This window comes from Anopheles stephensi, chromosome 3, assembly GCF_013141755.1.
Source record: "Anopheles stephensi strain Indian chromosome 3, UCI_ANSTEP_V1.0, whole genome shotgun sequence".
NCBI lineage: Eukaryota > Metazoa > Arthropoda > Insecta > Diptera > Culicidae > Anopheles > Anopheles stephensi.
Genome location: NC_050203.1, coordinates 16,915,873 through 16,930,746, shown reverse-complemented (window position 1 = coordinate 16,930,746; position 14,874 = coordinate 16,915,873). Strand labels below are relative to the sequence as shown.

Sequence of the window (14,874 nt, the reverse complement as noted above, 5' to 3'; positions counted from 1 at the left end):
ATCCCGGTGAATATCACAATAATCCTTTACGCTCCGATATCCTCTCAAGCATTCCCAGATCGAGTTAGCTAGTTTTGATTGATGTTTCTCTGTACCTGAGCCTAATCCAAGTCTTCTAATGGGAAAAATCTTGATCGCATGTGAATTTCTCGGGTAACCTTTTTGTTTGAATTTTAAACTTTTATTCAATTTCGTTTACGCAAGAATTGAAATTGTATACAGGATTATCCAAAGTATCCCTATACTGTTCTATAGTTGTTTGTAGATGGGGAAAATGCAAACCCAAAACAGCTGTTGAAGCCCTGTTCAAAGCGCTCTTTCCTCACCATTTCACCATTTCTGCTAGTTAGTTTAGCCTGTGTCACAGGTATTTAGAGAAGAAGAATAGGGTAATTAAGCCTTTTTTCAAATAAAGTAAAATGCCTCTGTTTTAGTTAGCCAAAAAACGAAATCGGGCAAAGAAAAATGTCCAGCGTGGGTAAAAACCTAATTGCTCTCTACCTTCCGGCTAGCACTTTTTAGGTAGTCGAATCGAACGGTTTAAAATATATTTCAACCACTGTATCCCAAGGGTACGGTATAGAAATAGCAAAGGAAAAAGCAGTGACCTTGCTCTTGAACCGAATAGCTGCTACCCAGCTATGGACAGCCATTTCCATGACCGTGGTCAACAGGTAGAACATTTTCAAAACGGATTTCTGTTTTGTTTATTCGAATGCACCGAGCAAAAAAAAAAGGGGTGAGATTTTGTTGTGCGTGTGTGTATTTGTATAATTATAGTGTGTGTTCAGAATTGCTTATTAAACATTAAATATTAAAAAAAATAATTTTAAATTACAGTCATTGCTCCCCAGTATCCCCTAGAAAAGTTGGCGTTCGTGTACGTCGAACCATATGACGACAGGGTGAGTTTTTTAATGCCCAGTTCAACCCCCGTCGTTACCGGTATCGGTTTGGGTATGTGTGAGTGTGTGTGTGCGTTGGTTGGGTAAATGCGTCACGAAATATGAACCCCTCGTCATCATCACCGTCACCCTCGAATCTTCCACCGATCTGACGCAACAGTTCCGGGCGATGCTCGAAGACTCTCTCAGCACGCTCTCGGTTTCTCAACGTTCCGAGGTACGCCGTGGATCACGTTTTCCTGCTCTATGTTTAATGCGCGCATGATGGAAAGTTATACGCAAAACACACCGCCGTCACCAACACGCGCAAACACGGAATCTGTCTCGTTCGAAACTGCGTTGGAATTTGTGTGGACAGAGAGAGAGAGAGAGAGAGGCATACTGGGGGTTTTGTATGTTGCCGGTGGCTTAAGCCCTTTTGGGGTGGTCTCTCCCGAACACATCGATAGCTTTATGGTGGGTAACAGCTTTCATATCTCATACTCTTTGTCTTTTCTTCAGACGCAGGTGTGAACCGACCGACGTCACGAAGGTTCCGTGTAGTGAGTGGTTCACGAACTGTTTTGTCTACCTATAGGTGAAGTGGAGTCACCAAGCACCACCGAGGGTGGGAAAACATACAAGGGCCAGGTAGCGCGAGCTGTACCGGTCCCTAGGCAAAGGTACCACCGGTGAGAATGGGAGAGCGAGCGATCCGGCCACACAAACAAAAGCGATCGCAGTGTAACGCACACCGGTTTGAGGCTCCGAGAGGGTATCACGCGCCGTCCGCTACACGACACAAGCTCTGGAGAGTTTAAACTGATTAGTTCGCTTCAGTTCGCCCGGTTCGTACAGTTTGGTTTGGTGACGCGAAAAAACTCGAAGCTACAGTGTCAAAGTTGGTGCATAACTCTTTGGTGATCGAGCACTCCAAAAGTCCACAAGTGATCAGAAGCTTATTGTGAAAGTGATTTGCTACTCTAGTCAGTGTTAAGCATAAATTCGTGTCACGTTCGTGTTAAGTTTGGTGTGACATACGCGAGTGGCAATACGCGTAGTAGATAGGCCCGCTCGCCTTGTTTGTTTCGTACGCGTATTTTGCGGCACGTGTTGCCGGTGCTTCCGGTAGGGGCAGCTGTTTGTCTATTCGCCATGGACCAAAAGACGCAGAACGGTGCTGCGGTGAGCAGTGGGGACGACGATCAGCCATCGACAGCGGTGTTCGAAGAAATACGGCAGGAAATTGGCAAAATTAATCCGTACGCGGAAACGATCGAGCTGACGTACCATCTGCGCAAGTTCGCTGAACTGTTCCGGCGCCGCATCACCAACGATCAACTGCTCAGGTACGTTTCAAGCAAAGTCAGCACTCTACGGGTGATTCATCGTACGGGGTTAACCTTTCTTTAAAAACGGCAGTACATTACCGTGCGACCCATAAGGGACCGCCTTTGCAAAAAACCAGTTTGAGTGGTGGCGCTGTGAGTTTCTGAAGCGAATCTGACTATCTTGATGTGGTACAGTTAAGCATAAAGGCATTTGCGCTTGTTCAAGAACGCCCAATCCGCCTCACACGCAGCAGGCAGACGCTCTACACATACAGCTTCCGCCGAATTTTGAAACAAGATGGAGGAAGAAGCAGCCTGCAAGATGGGTCGTCGTGGTGAGCATTCCTTTCCTTCACCTGCCCTTCACAGAGGTTAAGAGGCCTTCTGCTGCCTCCGGACGGAACGCACAAAGGCACGCAGCGCTACACGTCTCTTGAATGCCACCACTACCATCAAACTGCAACTCAATGCACTCGGGGTCTGTTTTTGCGTCTCTTTGGCCGGCATGCCGCTTTTTCGCATATGCTTCGTCGCCGAGCATGACAGATGTTTTCGCGGCCGCAAGGAACGCACATTTGTAAGGGGCCTGTTACTTGCGCTGTTACTTTTCCTAACGACACACGGTGGGAGATTGTTATTGTTTGGCTGTTATGCCCCGCCATCGTGTGTGTTGAGTGCCATGCCATGCTTTGATAAGGGAACCACACACATACACGCCGCCCAAGAGAGCAACGCGGTAAATGGATTCTAACCATCTATAACTCAAAAAAAAAACCCTTTTAAACGTATCAGCAGGCAAAACGGACGTATAATCTAGTTTTACGAGTGTGTTCTTTATGAGTGTTTGTTATTTTTCCAGCCACGTTTGTGGCGATGGTTCCTCCAAAGAATGAATGCTTAATGTAACCAGCTGATGATTCAGAGAAGACTTGTTCAGAGCCGATCAGTTGCTATGGTTATTGAGAAATCATGGGTATGCTTGACGCCCGCCTCATGATTTGCTGTAGATCTCAGCGATATGCTGCCAAATGCCAAGGCCAACGAAAGTCTTCTATGGTAGATTTTGATGAAGTCGTCAAGACTTCGTTCTGAATGTGTGCTTGTTTGTCGGTTGTCCCGAAGGAAAGAACTGTTGGAAGGTACTTCCTCCGCCTACTAGATTCTTAACTCCCGAGGTTGCTATGATCCACAACAAGAACTGGCTAGAAGACTCCTACTGAGACCCGTTGGTTTATTGCTCAGCGATTTACGGCTTCGGCTAAGGCTTCTGTAGAAGCATGTCCTTTTTGGACTGGATCTCGCTTGGGAGGATTGTTTCGATGCCTCAAAGCATACTACTTTCACGAGCACAATGCTTGATCTCCTCCAGGTATATTCTAAAGGGGGTTTAGCTGGCAGTTACAGTAGAGAAGCTTTATTTTTTGGTCAGATATTCAATCAAATCAGTCTACTTGTTTTAATGCATTCGTGCGCCGCTCTTGCTCGGACCATTATCCATATTCAAAATAATGGTCAACAACTTACGGATACAGCATCCAATGTCCATCGTCATCTTGCAACACACACGCACACACACACACACGACTGTTATTTAAATCCGATCGTCGTCGAGCCGAATGGCGTTCACTTGCGTAAACGACGCATCACGTGGTCCACCGGGAAAATGGCACGTGTTTGCCAGTAGCTTTGTAAACATGTGTTTCTCATTGTTCATTTGCTACAATGTGTTTGCACGATGAATCGTGTAACACAAACGTTTTTTTCTTGCTGTGGGGCTTCTTAAAGCTGTAAACCCCCCAGAATGGAGACGCCTGGTAGCCGTGAGAATGCATGTCGTACCAACTAACTCATTTCCTTTTGCTTTATTTCTTCCAACCTTTTTTCCTTTCCTACAGCGATCTCTTCCCGTACCTGAACGAGGCCGCCCTATCGTGCCCCATGTTTGCCATAAAGCTGGCCACCGTATTCGCATCCCGCCAGCTAGCCGATGCATCGATCTATGAAGCGAAAGTCCGCAACGCCATGATTGCCACGCTGCAGCAGAACTTTCTCGCCATCGAACGGCTAAAGCAGGAAAACGTTTACCGGTTCTACAACTCCGTCTCGCTGCTCGGCGAGTACTACCACCGGAAGCGGGTCGCATTCGGCAAGCGGATCCACATCCTCGGCCAGTCGCTGCTGCTGCTGCTCACGTCCGAACTGGAGCAGGAAATTAGTAAATCCTGTCAGCAGCAGCAGCCGCCAGGTACGTACCGGTTCGAGCCCAGTTTGGCCAAGCTGGTGCTGGCCCAGATCCTGCTGAACGGCGAGGAGGTGAAGGAAGAACACCAGAAGGAAGTGCGCGATCTGCTCTACACGGTGCGGAAAGCGTTGATCGTCATCCCGAATCTGTGCGCACATGCCAAATCGTTCCTGCTGATGACGCTCGACATTTACTACGGCCAATTGGCGGGGCTCAACAATCTGTACGGCAAGTATTTAAACGAATCGGATGGTGTAGACCTGAAGGCGGAGCAGAAATCAACCGTAAGCCAGAAGGAGGTAAATGGTCATGAGGTAGCGCCCAAGGAGAATGGTGTTGAGACGGCGTTGCAGCCCTCGCCGGACGACACACACAAACCCTCGGTAACGGGTGTAAAGACGAAGGACCAGCAAGCACAACAATCACCCGTCCCCCAGAAGCAGGAGCCTGCGGCGGGACAGAAACCGAAAGCAGTAAAACCGAGCACGTCCGAGCGTGCGCCATCCGGTCGCAGTGGTAAAGCATCCAGCCAGAGCAACAACACCACCAACGACAAGGAAAACAAGCGTCGATCGCAAACGAAGCCGGTCACGCCGGTGCCCAAAACGTCTCCAAAGTCAACGTCCGGATCCGAGAACCGTTCGATTCGTTTGCAGGAGGATGGCAATATAGTTGCTACCATTACACGCCGTGACACAACGGCAACAGCAGCAACGGTAACTTCCCCCACGAAGAGACATCCTCCTCAGCCGCTATCGAGTACGCCTTCCCGTTCATCCACCAGCAAGCAGAAGCTTTCGCCACGCATGGGGAAGCTGGCAACACTGCCGAAGATCACCGTCACCAGTGCGACCCCATCACCGAAGCGTACCCAGGACAGACAGCAACCGGCCTCGGTCTCGCCCCGAGCCGTACTCGGTCCCTCGATAGCGAAACAAAAGTCACATCCACCACCGAAAAGCCCAACAACCCGGTCCTCCGACCCGAGCCGGGAAGGACAGGCGCCGGTGGGTCGTACCCGTCACGAACGAAACCTTCGTGATCAGAAGGCTCTTGCTGCTTCCAAAGTTGAGCGGCAAAACGCTTATGCTAACGATGCGCTGAAGCACACCGAGGTAGAGGTGAGTCAGCCATCGAGACATTCACCTTACGCCCCGGAAGTGCCGGAAAGGCAGTCGGAATATCACGACTGGAGCGCCATGCCTGAGCCGGAACCGGTTCGCACATCGACATCAGCTTCACGGGAGCAAACCAACGATGCGTATGGCGATACAATTCGTAGCCCAACGCCACCGTACTATCTGTACGAGAAAGACGACCCGCTGGATAACGATCTGCTGATCGAAGGCATGGTAATGCAACAGGTGAACCCGCAAACCACATCGTTCCTATCGTTTTTGACTAGGGAATAAGTGGCCCATAAGTGGTCAGAAGAATTGTACAATGAAGCACGTAGCAATGTAAGCAAACTGTTTGTCCAGGAGGAAGGCATTTCTGTGCGCCACTAGGGAGCGAGTGGTTACGATTAAGATAATACTGGTAATGGAAACCCAACTGGCAGGATTACCTTAATACGCGACGATATATGCGGGGAGTTCGGAGAAAAAGTTGAAAAAGTATGGCAAAATACATCATCTCTCTAACAGATCCAACAGCATGCCGCATTTCAGGTGTTACTTTTTTATATTATCTTTAGCTAATTAATTAAACCACCTTCTTCCAGACGCAACGCACCGCACCGTTTCAAAGCTATTCATACCTATCTGCTCGGTTTATCATTAGCAATAGAGTCCAGGAAATTAAATTTCGAACCTTTTTTTTTTAAAGAAGAAACCATTACACGCGTGTAGTGTGTCCGTTTTTGTTTGTGTGAGTGTTTGTTTGTTTGTTTGTTTTGCTATTTGTTTAAAGAATTTAATAACTGTTCCTTAAACGTTCCTTAACGTGGCTACCTTATTACAACAAACCGGTTGGCGGTTCAGCGCAAAGCAGAAAGCTCATTCATTCCTATCCATCGTTACAACTAGTCGAGAGAATACTGTGTGTGAGTGTGTGTGTATTTTAGTGTACTGAGTAGAAGTGTGGTAGTTGTGGCGCGTACTAATTCTACTGCCGATGGTACTAAAATACATCCTTCCGCTGTTAAAACGAGGAACTGGTAGCTCATTTCCAATCCACGGCAGAGCAAAGTTCATTCCGATGGATGGGTCTTTCTCCATCGTTCATTTTTTTGCTAGAAAAAAAAGGCGGAAAATTGGTATCGGAATGGCCGCTTGCTTCATTCGCACAAGGATATTGCTTTCGGCTACGGGGGCAAAAACAAAGCTTGTCCTTCATCCGTGTGTTCATGGGTTTAAAAGAGCGTTTTCCAAAGCGACGCAGCGTAAGCACCTACAGCAGCTACTGCTCTGCTGTTCTGTGTGTATTACCGTGTGTTTCAATTGATAATGTAAAAGCATCGTTCCTTTTTGTAAACTCTTCACATGAAATAGTAAACAGCGCTAGTTGACATGGCTTCAGATGACAGGGAAATTTATGTTCTTTCATTGTGATCGTACCAGATGATATTGTAATCGGAGCCGATAATATTACAGTGGCGCTGACAGGTTTCGATTTCAAAATCATCTCGTAACTTCGCAATAAAAGATAAAAGCCAGGCTACATTTCCCGGAATGATTTCGCTTCTTTCTAGCCCTCTCTGTCGTTGCTATGCGGGTCAATGAACCGAGACGATTTTGACGGAAAAATTTCGCCAATCGCTCCGATTTAACCATAATCTTTTTGGGCATCTCGCATCAAGTAGCCTAGCCTTAATTGATCGCCCTGTCATTTGAAGCCGTTCCCATGGCATACTAGCTTTGTTTAGCATTTCATCTAAACAGCCTACAAAAAAGATCGATGCTTTTACACTATCAATTGACAAACCCTGTACATACATGGGAAATGCTGCATTTGGAGCTCTTTCTTTCTTTCGTTTCTTTCTCTAATCGTTTCACCGTGTCTAAAGGCTCCCCTTTCTTTATGTTATGTTGAATGATTCGTATATATAGCTCTCTGCCTGTCTCACTATCATTTACTCTCCACCAATACATTCGATACAGTGTCGTATAGTGTATATGCCGAGCCGATACATTACATCCGAACACTAAAATAAACAACTAACAGAAGTTAACATAATATTTGCACGAGTTTAGCGTTAAATAGCGCTTTACGAAACAACACAACCAAATGCTTTCGCACCCGAAAGATCACCGGAGCAAAGCAAAGGAAAGGAAAATTACAAGGAGTAAAATTAAAATGCACTCAGTAAATGTTAGTGAATCACCGTCTAAGGTAGTTTCAATCGTATCGTTTTTTTTTTTGCTCTAAATTCATCTAATCTTTCCGCTACGGCACCAGACTACTCCAGTGGCCAGCCGGGTGGTGGCCCAAACAACAGCTAACTAATATGTATAAATGTGTAATGCTTGGTAGGGCCGCCTGTCACGGGTTTTTTGATCAGTATTGGGGGTGAATGGAGGGCCCGTTTTGCCTTACTCTCCCGGTTGCCGTAATGTAGGTACCGTCGTAATATAGTAGTAAATTGGCTGATGCGAGAATTTTCCTGTGTTTTTAAAGTGATCGAAACGTTTCGCATCGTACGATGAATGAACACATTTGCTTTGCACATCCTTGCCATCCTTGTCTCTCTCTCTCTCTTGTTCTAGCTAAGTGTGTTTCCGTTTATCATACGGCGTTTTGCCACCTTCTCGGTTGTCCTTGTTTTGCTTTCAGCTTTCCTTAATCTCACACGCCTTTCATTCTTTTCAACATGTACGCGAGGGAGTGTTAATAGAACGGAGCATTATTGGGAAAGTGAAAATGAATCCGCGGTTCTAACGATGGAAAGGGTTAACCCGGCATATACACAAGGGGTTGCGCGACCACTTAACGGTACGATATAAATGAACAAATAATATAACAACTATATAAATACAATCGCCACTAATCCCCCCCTCTCTACGTCAGTATGATATAAAACAAAGAACAAGAAAAAAGGACATCAAAAAAACGAAACAAAATCGATCGAATCATCGGAGACGTATCACGACGGGGAGCGGCGCACTAGAAAAGATGAAAACCATATCCTCCCTTGCGGTGGTGATACTGCTGGCTCGGTGACTGTTGCATTGCCATCGTCTTTTCCTGCTATAGTAGATTGTTTATCTGTCCCATCTGGGGAAAGGAAATGGGTTGATGTTTTTTTTTTATGAGTAAATGGCATTAAGCTTACGCCTGTACCCTCTGCCGCTGATTAGCTTACCAATGATCTCCGATGCGCCTCCTTTTCGATGACAACCTGCGTTTGCTGTGGAGAAAACTTCAGGACGGCCGCTATCACCTTCACGAGCGTGCTGTTGTTGCCGGTAACGCTGCCACTGAGATACTGTTCGAAGTAAGAGCGAGAACAAATAGCAATTAATAATTTACGGAACGGAGAATTAGAAGCAAACGACCTTAAGCCCAAACAAAACAGTAACAAAGCTTCTGAGTTCTGATCTGCGATGTCTTAAATAGCTGATCCAAATCAACTGAGTCAACTGCAATAATCGATTTTTCATTGCCGTATTGCTCAGTGATTAGGTTAGGCTGGTTCTGTCATGAGAACGTCACCGGACAACCCAACACGTAAAGCCGTTTCCAGATCTACATTAACTATCCACAAGAGCAATGGAATTCCCATCACAAAATTCGGCACTCAAGCGGTCGGCAGCAATACGCACCTGGAATAGAATGTTTCTTAAGTACTCGAACTCCGTATTGGCGGCAATGCCTTCATTGTGATGCATGGACACCTAGGAAGAAAAAGAAAACGCGTTAGGCCACGCCATCTCCTTCCCAAAAATCGCTACAAAACCAAGTGCCCTTACCAGTGTTTCGTCCAGCTGCCGGGACAGCTTATCGTTCGCCAGCTTTAGCCGCTCGTTCGACTGCTCCAGGATAAGATAGTTCTCGCACTTCTGCTCCAGAAACAGGTTCCGGTTGGAGACGTCCTGCACTTCGTGCATTATCTTTTTCAGCTTGTTCTCCAGCTCTTCCTTCTTGTTGCGCAGCTCATCGTACGACTGTTGGCTGTCGGCCGTTACCGCCGTACCATCCGCTTGCTCGCCACCGGTCACGCCGGCCCCCGACGCAGCGGCATCACGCTTCAGCTGCTCTATTTCCGCCTCGAACCGACGCACGTTCTGCTCCGTTTCGGTGGTAAATTCGGCCAACCGGGTACGCAGCTGCTCGTTGCCGGCTTCAAGGCGTTCCTTTTCCGCAACCAGCACCATTGTCGCTTGCTCGTGTTCCTTCACCTGACCGAGCTTTTCGACGATGGCGGCATTTAGTTCGTTCTTCAGCTCGTCCAAGTCACGCGCGAAGTTGGCATTCTCGAGCCGCAGTTCCCTTTCAACGTCCTCCTTTTGGCGCAATTGTTCCGCGAGCTTCTGTGCCAGTGTGTCTTGCTCACGGCGAGCGTCCTCCAGCTGCCGCTCCAAAGCTTGCTGCGCGTCCTTAAGCGCGTTCCTTTCATCGGCAAAGCTTGCCTCACACTCGCCTTTCACGCGGCTCGTTACACCGTCCAGCTCCGTCCGGTGCCGTTGCTCCAGCTCATCGAGCCGCTGCCGCTGGTCCGCCTCCTGCTTCTTTTCCTTCGCCACAAACTCGTTGATGAGCTTGGTGATCTCTTGGTCACGCTCTTCCAGCATCGCTTCCGTCTGCGATTGCTTCGTGCGCACCGTCGCCAGCTCCGTGTCCTTGGCGGTGACGCGCCCCTTCGCTTCCTGCAGCTCACCCTGCAGCTGCTTGTTGAACGTGTTGAGATACTCGTTCTCGATCTTGACCTCCTCGTAGCTCGCCAGGCGCTTCTCCAGATCAGTCGCGTTCCGGCCGAGCGACTGCTTCTCCTTCGCCAGCTCCTCCATCTGCCGCTGGAGCGCATCGTTCTGGTCCATCAGTCTTCGTTTGTCGCTCTCGAGCAGCGCCTTCAGCTCGCTGTGCTTCCCCTTGAGGTAGTCGTTCTCGCTGCGCACCTTCGTCAGCTCCTCCTCGAGACACTTGTTCGTGTCGAGCACGCACAGCTTCTCCTTTTCCCGCGCTTCCAGCGCATCCTGCAGCGAACGATGCTGATGGTCGAGCAGTTCCTTCTCGTTGAACAGCCGCGCATGATCACCGGTACACTGGCTGAGTTGTTGCTCGAGCCGGCCGCTCTTGTCCTTCTCCTCCGTGACGCGTGCTTCCGCGTCGCGCAATGCTGCGGTAAGCTTTTTCAGCTCTTCGCTCGTCCGGCGGCTACTTTCCTCGAGCAAACAGTTCTTCTCGGCTAGCTGCGAGTTTTCACACTCCACCTGCTGGAGCTTCGTTTCGTGGTCTTTCACCTTCGTCTGCAGCTTGCCGAGCGTGTCCTTCTCGAGCTTGACCCGTGCCTCACAGTGTTCGCGCTGCAACCGTTCGATCTTCTCCTCGAGCGTTTGCTTTTCCTCCTGCAGCCTGGAATGTGCTTCCTTAATGTCCTTCAGCTGCTCCTCCAGCCGACCGATCTCCTGCAGGATGTTTTCGACCTGCGCCTTCAGTTCCGTCTTTTCTCGAATTTCACGCTCGAGCGTCTTCTCCAGATCACGCTTCTCGCCGCGGATGGTTTCTATTTTCGCGCGCAAATTGGTCCGCTCCGTCTCGAGCTCCGCCTTCTCCTCGTGAGCCGTTTCCAGCTTCTCCGCCAGCTCGTCCCGTTCGTCGCTGAGCGTTCGATTTTCGCCCATCAGCACTTCCATCTTGTGGTTCAGAGTGCGCGTCGTTTCGAGCCGCTTCGCTTCGGCCGCTGCCAGCGTGGCAGCCATCGACTCCTGCAGCGAGCGGAGTGCTTCGGATTCCGAATTTTCATTGATTATCTTCAGATTGCGCACCTCCTCGGCGAGCGCTTCCTTTTGGGCGGTGAGCTGTTTCAGCTCTTGGCGCACCTGCTTCAGCTCCTTCGACAGCTCTTCGTTCGTCGCACGCAGCCCATTCTTTTCGTCCGCGATTTTCTTCTGCTTGCTGGTCATTTTTTCCTGCTTCTCGCGCAATTGCTCCAGCTGCACGGACAGATCGTTGTTCCGTTCGGCCAGCTCCTTCAGGCTCGTCTCGTTACTCTTGCGATCGCGATCGTGCAGTTCCTTGGCGGCATCCAGCGCTTGCGTCAGCTCGAGCAGCTTCTCCTGATCGAGCGACTGCGATTTGCGGAACGCGGCAAGTTCCTCTTCCGCTTTCTGAAGCTTTTGCACGCTTTCCTCACGCTCCTTAGCGCTTTGCTCGGTTTGCTGCTTCTGCAGCCGTTCAATTTCCTTTTCCCGTTCGGCTAAACGTGCTTCCGTTTCTTTCACCTTCTGCTCGAGGGATTGTTGGGACGATTGAAGCTCGGCCAGCTCGCGCTCCTTCGCGCTCAATTGCTTTTCGACCGTCGCAGCCTTTACAGTTGAATCCTCCAAGCGCTTTTTGGTCTGTTCCAGCTCCTGGTTGAGTGTGTCCATTTCAGCCTTTCTGTCGAGTGATTGGGCTGTTTTCTGCAGCTCTTGCACTTGGGTTTGCAGCTCTTTCTCGTGCTTCTGGGCCACTTCCAGCTCCTGCTTGAGCGTTTCAATCTCAGCCTGTTTATCGAGCGATTGAGCGGTTTTCTGCAGCTCTTGCACTTGGGTTTGCAGCTCTTTCTCACGCTTCTGGGCCACTTCCAGCTCCTGCTTGAGCGTTTCAATCTCAGCCTGTTTATCGAGCGATTGAGCGGTTTTCTGTAGCTCTTGCAATTGCACGAGTAAACCATCCTTTTCTTTTTCCATTGCCGACAGCTTCGCCTCCACCTCCGACCCTTTCTTCTGCAGCTCACCCTTCTCATAGTCCAGCGTGAGGTTGGTGGCTTTAAGCTGCTGTTTGTCCTTCTCCAGCTCCATAATTGTACGCTCGAAATCGATAAACTTCGATTCGAGCTTGTTCTTCTGATCGTTACACGTGCTGAGTGTACTTTCGAGCTCCTTTACCTTGCCCGCGACCTTGCGCACTTCGGACAGCTCCTTACCCAGCCCATCCTTCTCGAGCAGCGTCTGCTTCATGTTCTTCTCCAAGCTTGCTAGCTGTTCCTTCAGCTTTCGCACTTCGGCCTCTTTCGCCTCGAGCTCGGAATGGATTGCCATTTTGTTTTCCGCTATGGTAATTGTGTGTTCTTCTTCGCGTTTCTTTAGCTCGCTCACCTCCAGACTAAGGACGGCCTTTTGACGAAGCTCTTCGTTTAGTTTCGATTCGAGTGCTTTTATGCGATCCTCCAGCGGACCCGTATCGCGTACCGGAACGTGGCCATCGTTCCCGTTGGTACCGTCTTCCGTGCCGGATAGCGATATGAGATCCTTTTCTCCGCCGCTAGCGTTTCCATTCTCACCGACCAGTTCTAGCTTGGAGCGGAGCGTTTTCACCACACACTGCAGTTCGTCAATTTCCATCCGGAGTGCCGAATCGAGGTGAGCTTTTGCCTGCTGCTCGAGTACACACTGTTCGCGCAGTTCACTCATCCGGCGGAGAGCTTTATCCTGCGTTTCGACCAACACCGCCCGGGCCTTGGTGTTGTCTTTCTCGAGCTCGCGGTAACGACGGGCCAGCTCGGTGTACCGCTCCCGATACTTCTGATACCGATCGAGCGCTTTTTTGTAGGCCTGGAAAAGCTTGTCTTTGCTCACCAGATCTAGCTGGTTGGCGTTAGCGCTGCCGGACACGGATTCCGTCTCGCTCGCCGATATGTCCACATCCGTTTCGAGATGGTAGATGGCGGGCGAGTCGTACACTGGAAGACGGAACGACACGTCGCTTGCCATCGATGAGTTCGACAGGCGACGGGTGCGCTGCTGCGATGCGGAACTGGTGGAACTGTTGCCGGGCGCAGAACCTGGGCTGGTGACCGATGTTGATGGGGAGATACCATTGTTAAGGCTGGTGTTCGATGGTACGGAGCTGCTGGCGGATGTGTTGGCCAGGGCACTGCTGTTGTTTGGCTGTACGGGAGTGCTCGAGTTTCCCTTCTGGGGTGAGTTTTGCGGTGTATCTAAAATGGAGAGAATGCCGAATTAGTTGGACGTTTAGACAGCAACAGATTGTATCATCCGTCGGTACCATCTTCCGTGATGCTGAAAAAGTTTTCACTGCCAGACACTTCGGAGGTAGTTGAGGATGCGGAGCTAACGGCGGCCTAAAATGAGACAGAATAATATTGCAGTTGCTATAATTGCATATTAAACTAAATACTTGTTTATGTAACATAAAACTTTCGCCTTGGTGCTTTAAATAAAAGCACCATTCTATTGCACATGCAATTATTCCACGTCAATCTGTGCAAAAGTGCGAAATATGCTAATCACCATCCATCCATCAAGTGCGATGACCCTGTTCTGCCAGAGCAAAGTAGGCGAAGCCGATACTCCACGCCCTCAGCAGCGGGAGAAGCGTACTGCCAAGAACATTGGGCAGACTGTCCAATGTAAACAATGTAAACATTCGTCGGAAGACACAGCAAGCGGTGTAAAATGCAGGAGTTTTCATTCTATCCCTACCCATGTACAAAGGGGGCGGTGGGAAAAGGTAAACAAAGGGGTGGAGGCTGAGGATCGAGCGAGCGACAACTCTCATTAGAAATTGTTTCTTTCAGCATAAAATATGACGAGGGTGGCGCAAGCACAAAAAAAAAACCCCTTCAACACACACAGTGAGACATGCGAATTCCTGACTTTTTCTTTAGCTGCAATAGAGAATACGAATGGGGCAAGAAACGTTCGCGTGGAATGGTATCCGGATTACGAAAATTGCTGGATTGCGAAACCAGAGCGCGCCCCCGAAGGCAAGTAGTGCATCCATACCTGCAACCCTTTCGATATTTGGTCGAACCGTTGCGGCGACTGTTTGACTTCCTCGGCTATTTTGTCCTTTAGTCGTTTAAACATCTTGTGACCAGCGTACGATTACTCAGTTTCAGCGGGATTCACCAACCAATCCCCACGTGCAAGATGACCACCAAGATGCACCGATCGTTCTGCCGTTTGTCACCCTCCGCGGAGATGCACTAATTGGGGACAACACTCTGATTACATTTCACTGCACACACACAAAACACCCCCGGGCACAATTCCGCGAGTGGCCAACAGCACTGTAGCCGGAGAGGTCACGGAAGTGTTACACCCAGTCACCGGGAACGGGGAAAATGGTCCGTATTTTGGTTACACTCGTCTTTCGATACGGTACCGATCTTGATGGAAGATTAAAAAACTACGTGTAGAAAAATTTTCTCTTCCCTCTTTCGCACCCTTCTTCTGACGTTTCGGGCGTTTGACAAACATCTGACTGACAGCGGCGCAGGGGTTGTTTTGTTCATTGGGGCGAAATATTG

At 49.3% G+C, this 14,874-nt stretch overlaps 2 protein-coding genes across 3 annotated transcripts; one reads left to right on the top strand and one right to left on the bottom strand.

The window, feature by feature from the left end:
- Positions 1-1,337: 1,337 nt before the first annotated feature.
- On the top strand, positions 1,338-6,114 carry LOC118509897. Its single transcript, XM_036051145.1, has 2 exons — positions 1,338-2,233; positions 4,111-6,114. The coding sequence occupies exons 1-2, from the start codon at positions 2,040-2,042 to the stop codon at positions 5,867-5,869; spliced, it is 1,953 nt and encodes a 650-aa protein (XP_035907038.1). The 5' UTR covers positions 1,338-2,039; the 3' UTR covers positions 5,870-6,114.
- Positions 6,115-6,315: 201 nt separating this feature from the next.
- LOC118509895 (golgin subfamily A member 4) lies at positions 6,316-14,846 on the bottom strand. Of its 2 annotated transcripts, XM_036051143.1 has the most exons (7): positions 14,348-14,846; positions 13,608-13,683; positions 12,209-13,539; positions 9,368-12,097; positions 9,221-9,292; positions 8,761-8,883; positions 6,316-8,672 (listed from the first exon to the last, which is right to left on the bottom strand). In XM_036051143.1, exons 1-7 carry the CDS (start codon positions 14,429-14,431, stop codon positions 8,646-8,648), a joined length of 4,443 nt encoding a protein of 1,480 aa, XP_035907036.1. In that variant the 5' UTR covers positions 14,432-14,846; the 3' UTR covers positions 6,316-8,645. The 2 variants fall into 2 exon arrangements, with proteins under 2 accessions (XP_035907036.1, XP_035907035.1); XM_036051142.1 differs by having other exon boundaries at positions 9,368-13,539; positions 14,348-14,844.
- Between the last annotated feature and the right edge of the window lie 28 nt (positions 14,847-14,874).